A 22,128-nucleotide genomic window follows, 5' to 3' on the forward strand; every position below is an offset into this window, starting at 1 on the left:
TTTTTTTTTTTTTTTTTTTTTCTTCTTCTTCTTAATGCAATCAGATTGGGTTGGTTGACGTGGTCCTTTGAACAATGAAGCCGTACCCAACCCGAACGGGATTGGGTCCTAAAAAAATTAACCCAACCTAATCTAAAATTCTATCTTACCCAACCCAACCATACCCTTATAATTCAAGTTTGGTCGGTTCAAGTTCTCGAATTCTCTGGTTCAAAGTACACCCCTACTTGTGGCCCCTATTTAAACCAACGTTTGGCCAATTTTGTTGAATTTTCTACCCTTTTTGACGATGGATCGTGACGAAATTTCCTAAAATACATGAATGATTTTATCGGTACCGACATTTGGGAGATGATTCTTTCGGTAATAGGAGATGTAACACCCAAGCTCAATAGGCACATAATTTTCTTAATTTCCTCTTTAATTTTTGGAAGACTTAGACATTTTATTGAGAGCCTTGGAAGGTGAGTTTCAAAGAGGTATATAATGAAAATGCTCGGGTGCCTCGAGAAACCTAAGAAAATCAAATCATAATATTAGAAAAAAATCGGTCAAAGTCAACCGCAAAATAGTACTATTTATGAATCTTACCAATTAGTGTACATTTAATATGGTACATAAATTGTTGTATAACTTATATGTAAAGTATATTAATGATTAGACATATGTTCTAAAAAAAGAACTAAAAAATGGCTTCCCTCCACCTTGAAAGATTAATTATTTTAAAATTTCAAATTCAATCATTCATCTCCAAATATAATTACCTTAACTTTTGGAAAGGCTTAAACATTAATTGTCGGATAGCAATTATTTGTTGTTCCTCCTTTTCCCTCTTCTATTTTCTTCTTTTGAATAATTCTTATTTAGATCATGTCTCGTGGTCGTGCATGGACAGTATGAACCTTATCTGTTCATGCATAATTCAACCATTGAATAGGTTTGATATAAAACAATGAAGTTAATAGGGTAAAAGACAGCTTTTTTATTAAAATCTTCAAATTATCTTTCTTCCTTAAAATTATTAATGATAGATTTTGGTTTTGTTATGATCTAAATTTCTTCTTTAGGGTTATGATGTAGCATTGACTCTAAATTCTTGTCCCGTCCATAATATGTTTTTTTTCTTCATGGAACTTGTTCTTTTTAATGTTAACGTTTACAATTGTTTAATCACTAATTGCATCATTAAGAATCTAATTTAAGATTAGTATATATAAAGATTGGGTTACTCAAATTAAATGATGAACCTTTATACTTAAGATAAAACAAGAGATTAAACTATTAAAGAGTCACACTTCTAATCGAAAAGCTGAGATCTATAATGTCGATTGCTAAATAACTTTAACGTAATTTTCAATCAGTGAGATCAAAAGAATATTAAAAAATGAATGAACTGAGCTACATATCTATTATTTTGACGTTGTGTCTTGAAAAAAGATTTTCAATCACAAACGAGGAAAAATCATTGTCGGTTGTGCAGTATAAACCTAGAATAGGTGGGTCGTATTGTTTGACGAAAACGAGATACTCATAGACTATGTTATTAAAATTCAAATAGCTATACCTAAAGGGTTGATCATGGGGTTTTGATAGTTTTCATATGATCAATAAGGCATATATCAATTTATCATCATTACAAAAAATAAAAATGGTATATGCTAAACAAGTCACTTTTGAATGGGAAGTTCATGGAGCCATGATGTTGGTAATTATCTTAAACTGGTTAGAAGGTATTGTACTCTTTATATTTTTCCTTTTCAGATTTCCCTCAAAGTTTTTTAATAAGCCTATGCTAGGGAAAGGTTTCCACACCCTTATAAATAATGTTTCGTTCTCCTCCTCAAATAATGTGGGATCTCATAATTCACCCTTCTTATGAGCCCAGCGTTCTCAGTGGCACTTGTTTCCTTCTCCAATCTATGTGGGACCCTCAATCTACCGTTCTCCTCCCCAACCGGTATGAGATCTCACAATGTTGAATCGCTAAATTTCTCAAACATGCTAAAAATACTATCTATTAAATTAACTTTAAATAAGCTTCATATATGTTCTAGTGTGACATCAAGTGGGGTACGTGAATGAACCGATATCACATTCGAATGAGAACGACCCTAAGGATAAAATGACTAAAAAAGGCTAAAAAATGAAAGTTACTACATATTACCAACAAGGTGCACCTCCCTTTTCGGTGGCTCAATCGTAGGAATTCTAAAAAAACATTTTGGGATACATGTGAGAGAACAAAACATGTTGGAGTGACTCGTGTTGGTATGTGGGAATAGTTTTCACTCTTAAGTAGCAAAAAGTAGGTAACATAACCATATCACAGGGGGGAATGCTAGAGTCATCAAATGATGAATCCAAATTTCGAATCTTAATCTAAATCTTGAGCATGAGCCATCTCATCTACTCAATTTAAGCCACGGAATGGCAAATTTTGGATTAAAATGGTACGTACTAGTAACCCCAAGGCCAAAATTAGAGCATGAGGAATAATGTGGGCCAAAACTTGTCCACCCTTCTTTATTGAAATTTTGTTGAATCAAAAGCACACCAAATCATTGAAATTCCATACGACAACACTATCCCTTCATTTGTTTATATTAGGGAGAAGGGATTCTTTGCTTGTTATCTTAGAGAATCCCTTCTCTCCTTTCATTCAAACCCTTCCAAAATAATGGTCCAATCACTTTCATCCCCTTATTTTCTTTTTTTTTTTATATGTATAAACTTTTCCCAGTTTAACGAAATAATTACATAATTTGTTGTGTAATACTCTATATTAGAAAGACGTAAATAACTAAATCTACTACTTATATTAATAAGATATATTTTTTTTACGTCTCAGCCACCGTAACTCTAAAATTAAGTGTACTTAATTAGTCAACCCGTGTCTTCCTCCCAACCATGGTCAATTATGCCAAAAAAAAAAAAAAAAAATTAACATCCTTTTAGGATAAAAATTATAGATGCAATAATTGAAAACATTTGTCTTGTCAAATTCTCTTTGGCCTAAGGGTACCCATAATGAAAATAATGAAAAAGGAAAAGGAAAATAAAATTATTTTAATTTTTTTTTTTTTTTTTTTTTTTTTTTTTTTTGCTCTTCCTTTCTTCTCAATCATGTGAAAGATGTAAAGGAAAGAGGAAGCAAAAGGTGGTTTGATTGACGTAAATATGTTATCTTTCAATCAAAATGACACCTCTTCCACGTCACCATTTCATATTCAATTTTTATGGGTTAAAAATATTGGGTAAAAAAAATGTAATAATTCAACATTTTCCTACGATATGATCAGGTTATTTACTCATTCATTTTTTAGAGTGAAGATTATCTCCACGATCGAACACGAGTTCTTCTGTTAGATGAACACGACTCTCCACAATGATATGATATTGTCCACTTTGAGCACGAGCTCTAATGGGTTTGCTTTGTGATTCCCCAAAAAACCTCACTCCAATGGAGAGAGTACTCTTTGATTATAAACCCATAAACATTCCCTAAATTAGCTGACGTTGGACTTTCACCCAACATCTCCCCTCGAACAAAGTACGTCTCCCATTAGTTGAGTCTCGATTCTATTTCTTTTGGAGTCTTCGTCATTTTATGTCTTCGAGGAGCCTCGACTTCTTTTTCTTTTGGAGTCCTTTGTTCGACATTTGAGGATTCTATTGACATGGCTAAGTTTAGTGCATGGCTCTGATCCCATGTTAGATGAACACGACTCTCTACAATGATATGATATTCCACTTTGAGTATAAACTCTCATGGCATGAGGTCTTTTGGGGGAAACCCAAAGTAAAGCCATGAGAGCTTATGCTCAAAGTGGACAATATCATATTATTGTGAGAGTCGTGTTCATCTAACACTTTTAATATGTTTTGTTCTCAATAACATGTCTTTTAGGAAAACTTCAAAGAGATCACTCTACATAAAATTGTTCCAAGCAAATCATACTTAACTTTGAAATTTTTAGAACTGAACCACATAAAAAAAATACCTTGTCATTTTGTTCGGATATTATATCTATTCATTCATATGTCATTCTTTTATTCTGATGCAACAAAAAATAAGGTAAGTTATAAATTCATAATCCTACGTTCTTACGAGTATTCTATCATTAATTTAAAATATCTTTTTTTTTTTTTTTTTTGTGAGTTCAAAAATTAAGGATATAAAAAAATATGAACCAAAATTGTTAAAAAAAAAAAGTAAATGAATTGTCCACATCATTAAATTGACGTCTATGTGTGTACAAAAACATCCAACTAGATATAACACCTTGTAGTCATATAACTAAAATAACAAATATAACTAATTAACTTTTTCAATTGTGTCTTAAAGTTGTCTTTTGACTAACGACAAAATAAATATTTTAAAATTTCATGGTATTTGATTACTTGTTTGAAAAGCTTTTTAACAATTCCAAAAAAAAAAAAAAAAAATATTAAAGGTGCTTTTTTTTTTTTCTAGGCAAAGTCTTTCATTAAAAACATGAATGTTTTTTTTTTTTCTGTCAATAAAACATGAATTTTAAAAATATTATAACATTCAACTACTTCTATTTAATTAATTTTTATTGTAATAACAATAATTTTAAAAAAAATATAATATTTTTATATTCATATTTTTAAGGTCAACTATTTTGTATAGTATTAATCGATTTTTCTAGACTATCTAAAGCTAAAAAAATGTATATTACTTTAGAGCGTTGAGACGAGTGAATTGGATCCATAAATAATAATATTTTAATAACAATAATAAATTAAAAAATAAATAAAAAAAAAAGGTGAGGTTATAAACATATGTAATATGTCAATATTATTTTACATATTTTATTATCTTTTGACTGAAAGGGAAACTTTATTGGCTTTTAGATTTAAATGCTCTCTTTTTCTCTTCCACTTTAATCTCAATCACTACTGTGGTGTTGCAGTGGCTCCATAAAATATAATAATATTATTATTGTATAAAAAATTCTATAAAGTTATAAATTTGAAATTCGTGTATATACCATAGGATAGCTCGCTTCGGACATGTTTCTCGTGTCTTATGTAAGTGAGAAACTTGAACCCCTTACTCGATCAGAAATGCACAGTCTGTTAAGCTAGGATAAATTGACCTCTTTTGTGTGGGAATTAATCTCTAGAAGTTGGAAGAACACTTTGGTTTATTATCTCTAGAGCAGTTTGTTGTACTTGAATAGAAAGGAACGAGAGGGTGTTCGGCAACAAAGCATGTTCTTAAAATTGTCTTTTTTGATCCATGATTCGAAATCCAGATTTAGCAATGGATAGTCTCGACATTCTCCTGTCACATGGTCACATTACTTGTCGATTCTATGTGTGAAAGCCTATTATTTTCATAGACCTTTCAACATATTTTGTCTTCACTCACATGGTTTCTAGAAAAAAAAATTTAAGGTACTCAACTTAACATTGCTCTAAGTAAAACACACTTAACTTTGAAATTAGCGAATATTAAATATGTTAAACTTAGAAAGAGATTAAAAAAAAAAAAAAAATCCTCGTATGATTGTATACATGATCGAGAGTCTCTACTAAAACAGAAAGAATAAACGTTTTGTCTATAATAAAGTTGTTTATACTATAGAAGACGTTTAAATTCGTTAAATGGCTCAAATAAAAAAAAGTATTTAAAATTTTGAGATCCCATTAAAAACATTAAAATCATAACTAATAATTTACCTCGGGTTTTACATCAAATATTAATAAAATTGTTCACGTAAAAAAAGAAGAATGAACATATAAATAAAAAACATGGACAAAACCTACTAGAATTTAGCTCAAGACTCGTATCCTTTTATCTCTAAAACTCCCTTGTCCACGTTCCAAAGAGACTCACCTATCATATGAAAATAAAATAGTAGTATGGGTGAGCATAAAAATACTGAGTAAGTAGTCCCACTTGTAGGACCCATATTTACTTAAAATAATGGGCTTTTGCTATTTAGTACTACTTGTTGAGTCTTGAACGTTTATTCATGTTTATGTTAGGTTTAGCTGACTTGGGTGTGTAACTATTTAGTTCCGTAGCTTACCTATTAAGATACATATATGGACTAGTCGTAAGAGATTATTCACCACTAAAGGTTAGCAGGTAATTTCTATAGTTCGATCGTAGTAACTTGATAACATTATAAACCTGAGGTAAATTGTCACGATTGAATTTTGTAGGTTTCAAATCTCGAATTGTGACAAGGCAAATAAAATAGAAGTAAAAATATGGTAAAATATTGTTTCATTCAAAATAATAATAATAATAATAAACAACACAATTAAAAATAAATTGAAAATCACTTATATACTATAAACTAGTGTTGTTCAAGTTTATTAAAAAATCATAAAAGGATTGATGCACAAGGGCAACCTCCTCTATTATCGCAAAGCTCCCAAATACTCTCGTATCTCAGCCGACAGTCACGGAACACCTAAAAAAGAAATGTGTAAAGAGATATATAAAATATTTGGTAAGCAGTCTACTTATAGGCTTTCATCACATCCACTCCTTAGCAAGTTACCATAAGTTTTTCTCTCGACGGTTCTCTTTCATCTAACAAACCAAACTCGAATCTCAAAATTGTTCTTAAATTTCTTTAGTAGACCTTAATTCAAGTTAATGTAAGGTTGGTACTAAAATTGGTGTGATAAAACAAGCACATGGGAGTCGGAACATGAAAAAAAAATTCCATCCCACGCTCATCTAGTGGGGTACGTGTGCAGCCACGCACGACAACCTTCATGCTATGTGTCACAATTGCACCTGATCGATATGTTTACCAGCGATTGTGCGACACTCACTTTCAGCACTGAGTAAGTTAACCAACTTGAAATCGTATCGCCTATGACTCGAAATCTCCTTTAAGGACCGGAAACGGCCTCCAATTGGCTTGATTATGGAACCCGCAACAATTCTTTTCTCTCAAAATCCACAATGGTTAGTCTTTGGTCTCCGTTTTATAATAAACTTTGAACAACCTTGATTTATAATTAATTCTGATTTGTAATTTAATTTTGGTGTTGTTTAATTGCACAAAGAAAATTCGTATTTTATATTTATTTTATTTACATTTGTTCTGTCTTTTTAGTAGGGTTGAGATTCAAACTCTAAAAAATTAGATCATAACAAATTGGTACCATAGATAATCAAACATGTTTAAATTTATAGATAATTCTAACAACCAAGCTCACCACTAACATATATTGTCTGTTTTGGTTCGTTACGTATCGTCGTCGACCTCACAGTTTTAAAACACATCTAATAGGGAGAGATTTACACACCGTTATAAGTAATGCTTCGTTCTCATCTCCAACCGATGTGAAATTTCTTAATCCACCTCTCTTGGTCACAACATTTTCCTACATTCTCTGTAATATGATCATGTTATCTACTTGTCTTGAAGTGTATCTAAGAATTAAGAATGTTTTGTCTTCATTTACATTTTAACAACCCTAATTTTCTACTAACCTAAGATCACTACTATATGTATGACGTAACTTTTTATGCGGAAATATTCATTTAAAATGTCTTCATAAAACAATGTCATGGACTTATATGTTTAGGGGTCTTAAAACAGTACAAAGAAAATATTCTCTATGCAAGTTTTATGGTTTTACTTGAAATATAAAAGTAGCAAATAGTTGTACTTTAAGAAATACTAAGTGACCCACTATTGGGGTCAATGAAAGTAAACACATGCAATCATGATTAGATACAGTCCGAACAATTTAGATGTGCGGTACTTTCCTACACACGACCTACATGTGCGAGCGTAAGCCTATTTCCTAATTTGAATTCGAACACTTCGAACTCACTCGTCACACTATTCTAAGGTTTAGTCCGATATGAGTTAGCAGGGGACCTAATGGACCTATAGATCATGGGCTCCAATGATCCGAGATTAACTGGCTAAACTCATTAACCTTGTTAACCAACATTCGTTAACTACTAAGACACTTCACTATAGCCTAGTAGTTGCACTCCCCTCACTATAGATATATTTTTGTCCATTTGATATAACCATGATTAGTAAGTCGATCATTCACAGTTTGTTCGTAACTAGAGTTGGGTCAATTTACCATTTTGCCACTAAAGTTACTTCTTGTTCCTTATATCCCACTGATCCTCTAATGAACAATTGGTTTGTGGTCCAACCAGTAAACCGAATCCCTCTTAGGCCAATGAGAGGGTGTGGCCCCTTGTTCAAGACCTAGAGTCAGTACTTAAGGAAACTACCTCTCTACTATCCCTAAAAGTGGGTAGGAGCGAATTCCATCTTGCACCCTATGTCTCCAGCCATTCACCCAATCTTACCCCTAAAATGGGAGGCCTATTGAGTCGGCGAACTCGAGCTACTCTCACTCATGCAAATCTAAGGATAATTTTGAATAAACAGGAGATCATGGTTAGCTCAGGATTAAGATCGAGTTACCTAGGTCATCGAATGAAAAAATCAGTCTCAACAGTAAATGACATTATAAAGTGAGAGTGATTTTCTTCATGGTTCGATCTTATTCAATACTCATTGCATAGGACACCCCCACTCACATGTCTCCGCATGTACAATTTAGTGATCACATTGTTTATATCATATACAAAAGTGGACCGCATCTATAGTGTCCCCAAGATAAGGTACTCAGTCTTATCTCTATACTATAGATCATTTTGACTATATACTTAAACTTGATTCACTCTTATGTCTCTACATATAGTTCAAGTAATCATACTATAGTCATAGTGTTCTTAGTTGTCTATCGAGTCGATAAGTTGTATTAAATAATTTAGAAAGAAAGTATAAGAAAGTAATTTGTGGGTAGTTGGAAATGGGATGAGAATGATGAGATTAAGACAAAAGGTTATAATAATGGTGGGTAGGAGAGTAGACACAGCCTTACTTTTTGGGTACTTGGAGAATAAAATGTTGTCCCTCAACAAGGATTGGCGTGACATTACCCCCTTTTCTTTTCTTTTCTTTTCTTTTCTTTTCTTTTCTTTTCTTTTCTTTTCTTTTCTTTTCTTTTCTTTTCTTTTTCATTTTTCATTTTTCATTTTCTTTCTACTCTCTCCTTTTGGTAAAATTCAATGTTCTTTTTTTTTTTCCAAATTTCTAGAAATACTTATTCCTAACTATATTTCATTATTCATTGGATTCAAAAAAATATAAATTTTTAAAAAAATTTAATTTTATATTTTCGTTTGAGTTCATCCACCATTCCAATAAGATCAATTCGTCCACATTAATTTGATAAAATTAAAAAGTTTTATGTAAACATTGATAATTAAATTAAATATTTTAAAAATATATATATCCCCCCATCTTAAAGTCTGCCCATTACAAGGTTGGTGTGTTAAAAGGAGGGAAACTGATCTATGAGCCTGAACCAAGATATATATAAATATTAATAATTTGAAAGGAAAAAGAAAAAAAAGAAAAAAAGAAAAAAAGAAAAAAAGAAAAAAAGAAAAATGAAAAACTTGTGGGGACCACAAGTGGACCACACATTTAAAAAAGGAAAAATAATAAAAAAAAAAAAAAAAAAAAAAAAAAAGGAACAAGTGGGAGGGAGGGTATGGGTTTAATTAAGTGTAGTGGACCTTGTCTGTCACCTACATAACAGACACGTGGTTGGTTGACGCGTTTCTGCGGAAAACACCGATTGTACTAACCCCTAATTCTGTCACCCACTCTCAGTCACAGTCAGTTACCGTATCGGTATCGGAAATTCCGTTTTCTTTCATTAACTGTCAATTAAAAAAACCGTGTCTTCATTTGGAGTTTTCCGCCACGTCACTCGAAGGTGTTCTTTTGTCTGCTTCTGTAACCCCTTTGCCCTGCTGTCTCCTTAACTGTCACTCACTTCCCAACCCCCCCCAAGAACTTTCCTCTTTTNATACTGTTTTGATTCTTTGTGATCTAATTAATATGATTTATTTTTTATTTGGTTTGCAGCTTTTCATAATAATGGAAGATAAAGATTATGTTGTGATGCTATTAATTTTACTATTTATATAATATGCTTCCCCCCCTTCACTACTCCCCAAAAAACAAAGTGTTACATTCTAATTGGATTTTCAAAATTAATAATTAAATAAATCCTACCAATTTAGCTATGTGCTATTTGCAATCATGTAACATAACCCAACCAACTACTGGAAAATACAACCCTTTAACTCTTTGCTACCCATTAAAAACAAAATCGACGCCCGAATAAACTAAGACTACATTCGAATAAGAGTTGTCATGAAAGATATAATATAATGATTAAGAAAGGCTTCAAATAACTTAAGGTTACTGCATAATACCAACAAAGCGTACCTTCTTTTTCGGTAGCTTAATCATAGAAATTCAAAGTAAGTATGCGAAGACAAAATACCCTACCCATCAATTATTTTTTATTTCAAATAGGTATGGTTCTAAGATACATTGCTAAAATAAAAAGAAAAAAAGAAACAAAGAGGTGGAGCTAAGACAAAGCATGAAGTTAGTATAAAGAAGGTTGGAGTGGGATTTTCCAAACCCCCAAAACCCTCTCTTCTCTTCTATTCTCTCTTTTAAAGCCAAGAAGGCTGCTTGGAAAAAGAGCACCACCGCCACCACCACCACCACCACCACCACGAAGTTGGCGTTATTGGGGGGGTGGGTTTCCGGCAAGTGATGCGATCAGGAGCTTGTGCTTCTCAGCAGACCCTCACCCCGGAGGCTGCTTCGGTTCTGAAGCATTCCCTTTCCTTAGCCGCCCGTCGCGGGCATTCCCATGTAACCCCTCTCCATGTAGCCTCCACTCTCCTCTCCTCCAACCCCTCCACGCTCACCCTCTTCCGCCGCGCCTGTCTCAAATCCCACCCCCCTCACCCCCACCCTCTCCAATCCAGAGCCCTCGAGCTCTGTTTCAATGTCGCCCTCAACCGCCTCCCTACTTCCCCTCCTCTCCTCCACTCCCCTTCCCTCTCCAACGCCCTCATCGCTGCCCTCAAGCGCGCCCAAGCCCACCAACGCCGCGGCTCCCTCGACCACCAACACCAACAACCCACCCACCAACACCCTCTTCTCGCCATCAAAGTGGAGCTCCAGCATCTTGTTATCTCAATTCTGGACGACCCAAGTGTCAGCCGCGTCATGAGAGAGGCGGGTTTCTCTAGCACTGCCGTTAAAAACAACATCGAAGACTACACCAATCACACTAACCCCACTAACCCCACTTTCTTCTCTCCTCAAACCTCCCCACTCTTCTTCTTCCCTTCTGCTCCTTCTGCTTGCATTTCTAACACTGATAATGTAAGCAAGTTTGTGTTTGAGGCTTTCTTGGGAATGAGGAAGAGGAGGAATGTGGTTGTGGTTGGGGACTCCATTGGAGGGACTGAAGGGGTTGTGTTGGGGGTTATGAGGAAGTTCAAAACAGGGGAGGTGCCAGAGGAGATGAAAGGGGTCAAGTTTGTGGAGTTTCTTCCATTCATGGGGATGCTGATGGCTGGGAATCATAACAATAAAAGCAACTTATGTGAGGTATTGAGAAGGAAGTTGGGGGAAGATAGTGGCAATGGTGGGGGAGGAGGAGCTGTGGTTTATGTTGGGGATTTGAAATGGGTTGTGGAGAGGGATAGTAAAGAAGTGGATGAGTTGGTTGGGGAGATTGAGAGATTGTTGTTAAGGGGTTTTGATAATCATAATCATAAGGTTAAGATTTGGGTTATGGGTGTGGTTACTTATCAGAATTACATGAGATGTCAAATGAGACAGCCTCCTCTCGAAACTCAGTGGGATCTTCATGTTCTTCCTGTTCCTTCCTCTTCTTCTCTTGCCTTGTCTCTCCATGCTTCTAGGTACCATTCCTCTCTCTCTCTCTCTTATCACTCTATTTTGTTTGTTCATTTTTCAGTCATGTGTGAATCATTTTTCTAGCCTGTCTTCTCGGTTTAAAATTTACTCAAAAGTATTCATCCGGTTGGAACCTACATAATCATCATGTTTTTGAAGTTTCGGTTGAGAATTATTGGGAGGGTGTAATGGTTGAAACTCACCACGAGCAAATATTGTCCTCCCTTTTGGGTTTTGAGACTTACACACTCTTATAAAGGGTGCTTTGTTCTCCTCCTCAACCGTGTAGGATCTTACAGAGGGAAGTCTCGCATTGGTTAATTTAAGAAAGGATCATGAGATCCTTATTGGTACGAGGCCTTTTGGAAAAATCACGAGAACTTGTATTTTTAAAGTGAACAATATCATCATAGCATGGTGGAGAGCTCCAGTCTGAGGGTTTGTACTTGTGTTAGGGTGGTGGGTAGAGACATGATCTGATGAGAATAAGGACAGAAACATAAAAGAAAAAAGTAATGTTGGGGGAAAGTCAGATGGGATATTGTCCTTTGTGTTTCCTCCTTTTCTTCGTTATGATTCAACCACGCATGGTTTTGATTCACAGAGTTTTACTCGGAGAAATTAAACACAAATCCTTTCTCTCTCTTTTTCTTTCACTGTCTCTCATCTCTGCTAAACTTTTACAACTCTGTTATGGCGCGCAGTGCTTATGATTCAAGGCTGAGCTTCTTCTCTCAACCCATGGAAACAAAGCCATTCATCGCCAAAGAAGAACATGAACACCTTACTTGCTGCGCAGAGTGCACTACAAATTTCGAAAATGAAGTCCAACACTTGAAATCTTTCCACTCCAAACAAGTTCCCTCTTGGCTACAACACTATAACTCCAACCAATCCCTTTCAAAGGTATTGTAAATTGTTTAATATGCCTCTGAAATCATCTTGAAAGTATGACTAAGTTAAGAATCAATCACAACTTCTACAGGACGAGTTGGTGGAATTGAAGAGAAAATGGAACAAATTATGTAGCAGCCTTCACAGAGATGGCTCTGTTCAGAGCTTAGCAGGGAAAAGTTTCTCATGTTCTTCTTCATCATATCCATGGTGGCCGAAGTTTCATGAATCAAGCTCTAGTATTTCATTCACGGCTCATCAAACACCAAAGGCATTGCAGAGTTCTAGCTTTGTTCCTCGATTCAGACGGCAACAATCATGCACAACAATCGAGTTTGATTTTGGAAATGCTGCAACAAAACATGAACAGAGTCGAGAACCATGCTTGCATTCTCTCAAACACATGGTGGGCAAGGAAGTGAAGATCACTCTAGAGCTGGGGAATTCTCTTTTTTGTGATTCTTCAGCGGAATCCATGGAAATTGAAAGCGAAAGAAAGAGCCAACGAGGAGAGATTTTGAAGATTCTGCAAGAGAATGTGCCATGGCAATTAGAATCGATTCCTTGTATAGCAGAAGCAGTGATTTCCGCGAAGAACGATGAGAAATCCATCCAATGGGTTTTGATGGAAGGAAATGATTTCATTGGAAAAAGAAAGATGGGTGTAGCAATTGCAGAATCCGTATTTGGGTCGGTCGATTTTCTCTTGAATTTGAATGCTAAAAGCGAAGATATGGAGATTTCTAGATCTGAAACACTGGAAAAGGCACTGAAATCGAACAGAGAACTTGTAGTTCTTGTGGAAGATGTGGATATGGTGGATTCCCAGTTCATGAAACTCCTCGAAGATGGATTTCAGAGCGGGAAATTGGGAGAAGTGAAAGAAGAAAGCATAAAAAAAGTGATATTCATTTTAACAAAAGACGATTCCTCCGACAAAATGAAGAACAGAGCATCTTCTTCATCATCATCTTCCGTAATCGAGATGACGCTAAAGATCGAAGCTAGGGATGAACGCAATTCAGATCACAAGCGAAAAGCAGAATGGGAAATCGAAAACAAATCAAAAAACCAAAGAACCAACGCAGCATTGGAAATCAAGAATCAAAAGAACAGAACAGATTTCAGGGATCAACCAAGCATCAAGAACACCCTAGATCTAAACATCAAAGCGATTGAAGAAGAAGAAGAAGAAGAAGAAGTTCCAAATGGAGAGATAAGTCCAACATCGAGCGATCTAACGCGGGAAACGACGATTCCAAATGGGTTTCTGGAATCGATCACGAATCGGTTCATCCTGAACAGAAAATCAAAGCAAGAATCAGAGATAAGAGAGGAATTGAGGGGGGAAATGGGAGAGGCATACAACAAAGAGAAGTGTAAAAAGGGAAAGGAGTGGAAATGGGATAGTAGATTTAGAGTGGAAGAGGGGGTTTTAGAGAGGATTATAGAAGGATTTGGTTCATTTTCTAAGAGAACGTTTGAAAAATGGGTGAAGGAGATTTTTCAAACGAGCTTGGAAAGTGGTAGATATGGCGGGAAGGGTATAGATATAAGGCTGTGTTTGGAACAAAAACACGTTTTGGAGGAAGAAGAAGAAGACGATGATGATGATGATAATGGGTATATGGGTTCTTGTCTCCCTAAAAAAATCACAGTTTCTTCTATTATGGCCTGAAAATGGTCACTGTAAAATTCTCACTTTTCCTAATACCATTCTCACTTTTCCTAATACCATTCTCACTTTCTTCATTTCTTCTTCTTTCTTATCATATTCAAATTATTTGGACTTAATACGTCGTAATGAAACTTACCCACGAACGTGTTGTCAAACATTTACATCACTTAACAAAATGATCAAACCGTACTTGGATTGAGTTGAGTTGGATTTGGTTGGATGTGTGATTCGAGTGATACTGATAGAGTTTATAACTCAAGAATAGAGGATTAAGTTGTGTTGGGATAAAATGTAAGAACTTTATAGTTTACCATTAAAAAATAGAGGGTTAGGTTGAGTTGGGATGTCGTGTAACTGTCCTAGATTTTTATTAACTTAAAGTGGTTACCATCATCATAATATGTTATTTGAGCGAAAATTAATATTAAAAACATCATCGTAAAATATTGTCATTTATAACCGCTCAAGCATCCGTAAATATTGTCTTTTTTGAACTTTTCCTTTTCGAGTTTCCCCTCAATATTTTTAAATTACGTCTACTGCGGAGAAGTTTTCATACTCTTATAAGAATGTTTCGTTCCCCTCTTCAATTGACGTCAGATCTCACAATCAATGATATTTTTTATGTTTATTTCTGCTTAAGAGAGAACACCATAAATCTAGGGTCGTTACACGGAGCCGTTTTTTCTTTAAATATTAAAAAAAGTTCCTAATAACTAAAATTTTATAAAGTTAAAATATCAAGTTTTTATAAGTCACTAACACATCATTCACATAAGTTATAAAACGTTAAATATGTTAAAAAAAAATTAAGTTAGGTAGGGTTAGATTTAGTTGTAACCTTATTTTCGGGATGATCAAATTGTAAGAAAGAAACGGAATTGATTTTTGATTTTTAAAAAATTCAACCCAATCGAGTAAGTTAAGTTTAGTAAATAATTTAAAAAAAATTGTTTAAAGAATTAGAAAAGGGTAAAATGGGTAAAAAAAAAATAGGGGATAGCAAGAATGCATGGGCATGTGAAGTGCAAGGCATGATTTCCGTATGATTATATAGACCAAACCAAATCTTGAACACATGAAATGATTTATTTTTAAGAGAATTTTTAATGTCATATCTCAATCAAATGTATAATTATTAATAAAATAAAATAAATAAATAAATAAAGGTGAAGGCCCCACATCCGCCGTTGGATGCAATCATTTGGTCTCTCATGATGAATGGATTTGGAAGAAAAGAATAGAAAAATTGAAAAAATAAAAAGGTGAGCTATAATTGAATTTTAGTGGGAAATTTTTTTAATTATCCTATTTATTGTGATAAAGGGAACCCAATGAAACATTCATCATTGTTCTTCCTTTTTTTTTTTTCCTTTTTCTTTTTATTATTATTATTTTTTTTATGGGATTTGTGACCTAACAAAAATATTTATGATATGATATGAACGAATGTTATTTGAACGTGTGAAACAAGAATTTCGTAATCATTCCTTACTTTTTTTTATTTTTTTTTATTAAGGTTTAGATTTGGAGCATTTTATTTTTTATCTATTTTAAATTTGAAGTTTCAAGTTAATTTTTGTTTTTTTTTTAATTTATTTGTTAATACGAGTTTAACTTGCGATTAAGATATCAATTATGTTAATAAATTGATTCTCCAATAATTTTGTTCTTCAACTCGATTGATGGGAAATGTGAGAAATTTGGTGAGTATTTCTCACACTTTATTGAAGCTTGATTCGAGAGTTGTCGTTGTTTGAAATCATCGTTCGTTCATGAATCTATTATTCGTTCTTTGCTTTCACTATCTTTGAGGATGACTTAGTCTCATGATCGTGTCGTATAGCATGAAGTCAGTCGATTCGAATAGTTAATAAATATTTCTTTTATCCTCTCAAATTTACCTTCAGATTTTCGTCTCCCTGTTTCCTTAAAATTCCACCACACCATCATGCCTTCAAAGCTTGTCATTGTCATTGAAAAGAGCTCGTCATCGCAACTTCAACCATTGAAAGTTGTCAGTAAAAACTCACTGGAGGAGAAGACAAGAAAGTCATGATTGAACCACTGAAAAACAAGTGGCCAAACGATAGACCAATTTAATCCATAGTTCAATCATTTCTGGCTAGCCACACATTCAACCTAGTCCATCACTCAACACTCTGCCTAGAGCCCCAATCCTACGCAGTCTAACCCAATTCACTTAGCCCATAGCCTAGATGCATGTGACTTAGGTCCAAATATGTGGTCTAGCCCAAACACACATGTATGTTGGATGAAAGTCTATAATCAAGAAATACTATCTCCATTAGTATGAGGCATTTTGGGAAGCCCAAGCAAAACCATGAAAACTTATGCTTAAAGTGGACAATATCATACTATTGTGAAAAGTCATGTTTATCTAACAATGTAGTCTAGCCAAGAGTATGTGGTTCGCCCTTGAACTGTTAGGGTTAACCTAAGCTCGAATAACTCATATAAGTATCAAACTTTTGGAGTAAGCTCATCGAGGTAAGTGTACTAACTGCTGGTTAACTACAAACCACGATAGAAATACATCAAAAAATTTAATCTCTACAAAAATAAATAGAGAATTTTGCGATGAAATATCGAGAGAAAACCTTAAAAGTTCAATCAATCAATTATACACTCATGTTATTACTGATTACACAATGAGGGAGAGAGCAGAAGCCGATGGTTACAGATCAACAAATGAATGAATACTTACTATTACTATACAAACAAACAATGATACAAACTCTCACATCCTAAAACTACTTTCCTTTTCCCTTTTCCCTTTGCATTTCTGAGCTAATACATTCACTCACAAGTCAATGACTTACTTAGTAGAACTTAACAATGCATCTCGGAAAAATCTACAGCTCTTTCGAGGTCGACCAACGGTTTAAGTCGTCTCTCGACCTCCAGGCTTTGCAGATTAATCTCCTCCAAAACCATAGATAAAGCGGATTTGCAAGTATCGTCGTCCTGGAATGCCAGGATCCATCTCCCATCCACAAAAGGCTCTGTCTTTAAGTTTAAGAGGGTACCATATTTAGCAGGATGATCCAAAAAGGGTAAAGTTGATGGACGAATCCTCAAATGCAGCCATCTTGGATGCTTTTCATCAATTCTAGGCTGATAAGAACTAAAAAAATTGTTCTCATCCAAGCAAGGAAAGATTAAAGATAAGCCAAAGATTAATTTTTCGAAATCGAGAGTTCTTTCACTCTTACATTTGATCCAGCAAGAGGTGCAGCAACTCGAATAATTCCACGATTCAGTTTTGATGGCAGTTCGTCAGCAAGAATTATCCATCCGGAAGTTCCCATGGAAGTTCCAATAAAGTAAAAATGGCGCTCTTTGCCTCTCTCAAATGAAATTCTACAAGGTACAGATCCATCTAGAAAGCAACAACTATGGAGGTTTATTCACAAACTCACAGCAGCCGACGTGATTGAATTAAAAATACGTTCGAATCCTACACAACTTTACCATCTAAATTTGTGTGTAAATGAAGAAAAACAAAGTAAGCAATTCAAAGTTTAAAACTAACCAAGTCTCAACTCGGCACCCGGTTTAGGTCCTGATGCATCGAGCCCAGCAACCTTTGCACGCGAGCATTCAGAAACTTCTGAGGGAGGGTCCATAAAGGGTTGTTCTGGCAAAGCCTTGCCAAGGGAAAATGACTGAAGTTGGTGTAGAAGAACAAATACCTTGAATGAAAGGCGGGGAATATATTGTTAAAAGAAACTTCACACAAAATAGTTAATCGAAGAGGGAAGGGGGACGAGAGACACCTTTACCAACTCGGACATTCTTTGACCAGCAGCGAGCGATGATTCGGGTGGAACAGCATCTGTATGGACAAGAAGTTGAATTTAAGGAAATCAATCACAAACTATGAATCTTATAACTAGTCAGCAGTCTTACCTACGACAGAAGCCTTTGCAGAATACAAGAGGATGCACTTTGGTTCTTTCATTGGTGATGGGGCTTCAATTGCTAAAAAAGTTTATTGGTTCAGCACGCATAAAACTCTTAATACATTTATCATCGAAGAAGCACAAATACTTCAGTTTGGCTACCGTGTCCCTATCTGACATGTGTCAGACATTTGGACACTCCGAAACTTGTTGGACACATCGTACACTCGTAAACACAACAAATATGTCCTAGACACTAATGATCCAAAATCAATATAGGTTGACAAAAGTAATAATTTAGAGAAAGTGATACGAACCGAGACATCAATCATGTAATATAAACTTCAAGGATGATGGGAAGAAAATAGTGTCAAAGTTATCAATAAAATGTTTCAATTCATGTCACATGGAAGAATAATCAAGTTTCATAGTTTCATTGTTATAAATTTTGGGTGGATTATAATTTAGAGTAATTTAGAGGTATAGTGTTTCTTTAATGTATTTTAAGGTTTATTTATATAGTGGCTAATTAGGCTAATTATAGTCATAAAGTATGAATGTTACAAACTCTTGAAATGCCTCACGTAAGGTCAAGGGTTTTATTTTGAGGCTATATAAAGCCATGTATGTTAACCATTGTAAAGGAGACTTGAAAAATATAGTAAAATGAGCATGTGTGCTTTCCATTAGCCAACGGCTAACTTTCTTTGCAATTCTATACAGTTTAGGTTGCATGTAGAATCATTCAAGCTAGACAGGATCAATCTTACCTGTGGAGTGATTCAAATTTCAAACAAGTGTTCTTTTCTTGAGATATTTAATCAACAAGAATCATTCAAGCTGGACATGATCAATCTTGCTTGTAGAGTGATTCGAATCTCAAACAAATGTTCTTGCCTTGAGATATTTAATCAACAAGGAAATCCGAATCTTACTCCCCCTTGTAGTGATTCCATATCATATCAGAGAGATATATTAACACTCAACTTTAGCGTATAAATGCATAAATTTATTGATTTTGAATTTCTTTCTAGTACGTGTTGTATTGTATCCATGTCTCAAATTCGTATTTGTGCTTCTTAGCTAATCGTTCATCATTAAGTACCTCTTTTGCACTTTTTCCACTTGTCAGAAAGAATTATTACGAGGAAATCAGACCAAATTCCTCTAGCTTCCTGTAAGAGCTCAGTAGCCCAGTACTTGTATGAATCCTATTAGATATCAAAGAGAAAAAGATCAGAAAAAACAAGGCTAAACATTTTCTTTTACAGATACAAGTAATAATCATGATGCATTTCCTTCAAGGAATCCATAACAGAAATAGAATGTGACTTCTCATTCCTCTTCCATATATAACTTACTTTCAGCAATTTTAGATGATGACTGTTAAACTCTGCATCACTATAAGGTAACAACTGCCGCAGAAGCCACCCGCCATCCCACAAAATTTCTGCAGATATATTTGAACGATAAAAGAGGCTGACCAATGCATCTAGCACCTAGAACATGGCCAATAAAAATGGATTAACCCACCCACGCTCGTAGTACAAGAATGATTTCACGCTGTTACGTGAATAAAATGATATCATTTCAGGAGGAGATAACCATCTTGATTCATGTAACAACAGAATAATTTATCATTAACTGTAGCTTTAACGGTCTGTTCTTTTTGTTTGGTTTTCGCTTCAGCATAAGTGAGAAACTTTTATCATCACTAACACACAATATATGAAAAGTGTTTCTGATCCAAATGAAATTCATATCCATAAGATAAAGAGAAGTACCTCAAACCTAAGGGCACGAGGGCTTGCACCTACTTTAAGAAAATATGAAATGCCATAATCCTGATAGTTAGAGAGGAAGGCAGAAAACAGTTAGCAAGTGATCAAATAAGAATCAAGCAGCATAAAATTAAACCTTTTTGTCCTCAAACTAAGGTGCCATAATAAAAAACCAGAGTTTAACTTCAGAAATGCAACTAAAATATTATCAGAGTAGCCCTTGAAAGCCTTTCAGTATTACAATTCTTGTATGCAATAAGAGGCCGAAGAAATATGATTCCTTTCTTAATATTAGCATGTAAGAAGGTTAGTGGAAGCATGGAAGACAAAATGAGTACCTTAAGCTTCTTTAGGTAACCATCAATTTCAACATCGATGCCACCTTTCGATGAGGCGTTTTCTGAAGAAAAGAGTTGCTGTTCGCCAGAATCCTCACTAACTAAGGCTTCCTGTTGAATATAATTTATAATTTGAGACTTGTCTGAACGTGTTTGTCAAAAAGCAGGTGCAAAAATAAAACAGCATAATCTTAGGTTCTTAACAGGTAGTAAGTACTCAAATTCTGAAAACATGATCAAATGTGGCCGTAAACTGCAACATGTAAAAACAGTGACAAGACAGAGCCACATATGCAAGAGCATCAGGAAAGAATAAAACTCAATTTAAAGTTACAGACCCAAATTTTTCGAACTTTATTCATAAAAGCATATAAAAATACAAATAAAAATTTAACACTACAGAGTCCATTGAAGATGACCAATATGTTAACAACGTAATTGAGGATTCAACCCCACAAACAGCCTTAAAATTTACTTCATTGAAGTTGACACAAATACTGTAATCTACTGGAAATGGATTATAAACTGATATAAATCTTCAAATATCTATACTTCCAAGATTACAAAAAATAAATCACAAGTTCAGATGCAAATAATTTCAAAATAAATTTAGAAAAATGCCAATAATCAAGTTCAGTGTGATAGATGGAGCAATCAAAAATCAATAAATTGCTACATAAATCTGAAGTATCAAGAGATCAAATTAAAATATGGAAATTCCAGGCAGGCATACTTTTTTTTTTTTCTTCACATATTGTCCATTTGAGAAGTGCTCAATAATGTTCGTTGATATCAGTCAAGAAAACAAAATTAAGCCTGACGAGAACATAATGGAAAAGGACCAACACATGCTATCTATTGAAAGAGTCCTGTATATCATGGAAGAGTACCAATAACAATTTCTTATGTTGTTTTCTTTGAGGAAGGATTCCAAGCGCATCCAGCATTGATTCATCCAGCTCTACAGAGATGGGATGCATGATAAGAAAAGAATAACGGAGTGAAGGAAGTTGAATAACTGCATTGATCTGACCTTCTGTCTGCAATAGTGTAGCCAGAACACTTAGAGCACCCAAGACTTCTACATCGTCCCCAGTTGTTATATGAGAAAGCAAAGCTTCCCTGCAAAAACATACATGTTGGGATATTTTGGAACACATTGCTGACAAACATGAAATATTATTTGGACTAATGTGAGTACATATATTATGCTGAGTCAACCTGCCTCCCAATAAAGGGAAAGGAAAAAGAAAATCTATTGAATCAAGAGTTTCTAACATTTGCAAGAACCACTTTAGCAAATAGAAATTGGAAGTTTCAGATTGGATCTGGTATGCACAAAAGTTCTCCTGTCATCTTATTCATATTCAAACACCCATATCAACTTTTGTAAGGTATTTGGATCGAGAGGAACAACAAGGTTTTAGCGAGTCAAAGAGATTTAAGGGGACCCTTGAGCTCATTTTAGGTTGCATGTCTCTCTTTGAGCCTCAATCATTAAGACTTTTTATAATTATCTTTTAAGTTTCCTTTTACTTGATTGGAGCCCTTTTTTGTTTTAGCATGGCTCCTTTTTATTTGACATTGATTTTTCCGCCTTGAAACATTTGGTATTGAAAAAAAAAAAAAAAAAAAAAAAAAAAAAAAAAAAAAAAAAAAAAAAAAAAAAAAAAA

General features: G+C 34.5%; 2 protein-coding genes and 1 long non-coding RNA gene across 7 annotated transcripts in view; 2 read left to right on the forward strand and 1 right to left on the reverse strand.

Annotated features, from left to right (window-relative positions):
• Positions 1 to 10,483: 10,483 nt before the first annotated feature.
• Positions 10,484 to 14,463, forward strand: LOC111491771 (protein SMAX1-LIKE 4-like). Its single transcript, XM_023140801.1, has 3 exons — positions 10,484 to 11,842; positions 12,542 to 12,743; positions 12,823 to 14,463. The coding sequence occupies exons 1-3, from the start codon at positions 10,677 to 10,679 to the stop codon at positions 14,407 to 14,409; spliced, it is 2,955 nt and encodes a 984-aa protein (XP_022996569.1). The 5' UTR covers positions 10,484 to 10,676; the 3' UTR covers positions 14,410 to 14,463.
• Positions 14,464 to 16,731: 2,268 nt separating this feature from the next.
• The window catches only part of LOC111491773, a 16,566-nt gene continuing 11,169 nt past the window's right edge, over positions 16,732 to 22,128 (forward strand). Inside the window, exon 1 of the long non-coding RNA XR_002719761.1 lies at positions 16,732 to 16,821. This is a non-coding gene — a long non-coding RNA (uncharacterized LOC111491773). The remainder of the gene's footprint in view (positions 16,822 to 22,128) is intronic.
• LOC111491772 overlaps positions 16,997 to 22,128 on the reverse strand; it is a 15,402-nt gene continuing 10,270 nt past the window's right edge. For 2 of the 5 annotated variants that reach the window (XM_023140805.1, XM_023140802.1), the window contains 11 exons: positions 21,488 to 21,576; positions 21,345 to 21,415; positions 20,455 to 20,565; positions 20,120 to 20,179; positions 19,697 to 19,834; positions 19,441 to 19,546; positions 18,343 to 18,414; positions 18,210 to 18,268; positions 17,966 to 18,125; positions 17,646 to 17,812; positions 16,997 to 17,547 (listed from right to left, as the gene is read on the reverse strand). In XM_023140805.1, coding sequence (XP_022996573.1) covers positions 17,263 to 17,547; positions 17,646 to 17,812; positions 17,966 to 18,125; positions 18,210 to 18,268; positions 18,343 to 18,414; positions 19,441 to 19,546; positions 19,697 to 19,834; positions 20,120 to 20,179; positions 20,455 to 20,565; positions 21,345 to 21,415; positions 21,488 to 21,576 — 1,318 coding nt within the window. In that variant the 3' untranslated portion in view covers positions 16,997 to 17,262. Of the gene's footprint in view, positions 17,558 to 17,645; positions 17,827 to 17,965; positions 18,126 to 18,209; positions 18,269 to 18,342; positions 18,415 to 19,440; positions 19,547 to 19,696; positions 19,835 to 20,119; positions 20,180 to 20,454; positions 20,566 to 21,344; positions 21,416 to 21,487; positions 21,577 to 22,128 lie in introns of those variants that run through there. The other 3 variants (XM_023140804.1, XM_023140803.1, XM_023140806.1) reach the window with 3 other exon arrangements.

The sequence above is a fragment of the Cucurbita maxima genome, unplaced genomic scaffold (genome assembly GCF_002738345.1).
Source record: "Cucurbita maxima cultivar Rimu unplaced genomic scaffold, Cmax_1.0 Cma_Scf00017, whole genome shotgun sequence".
Taxonomy (NCBI): Eukaryota; Viridiplantae; Streptophyta; class Magnoliopsida; order Cucurbitales; family Cucurbitaceae; genus Cucurbita; species Cucurbita maxima.

Excerpts from the sequence above, each read along its gene's own strand:
- LOC111491771 (XM_023140801.1), top strand. The coding sequence starts at position 10,677 with ATGCGATCAGGAGCTTGTGCTTCTCAGCAGACCCTCACCCCGGAGGCT. Across the intron at positions 11,843-12,541 it reads TTGTCTCTCCATGCTTCTAG|TGCTTATGATTCAAGGCTGA; the intron begins GTACCATTCCTC and ends TATGGCGCGCAG. Across the intron at positions 12,744-12,822 it reads CCAACCAATCCCTTTCAAAG|GACGAGTTGGTGGAATTGAA; the intron begins GTATTGTAAATT and ends CAACTTCTACAG.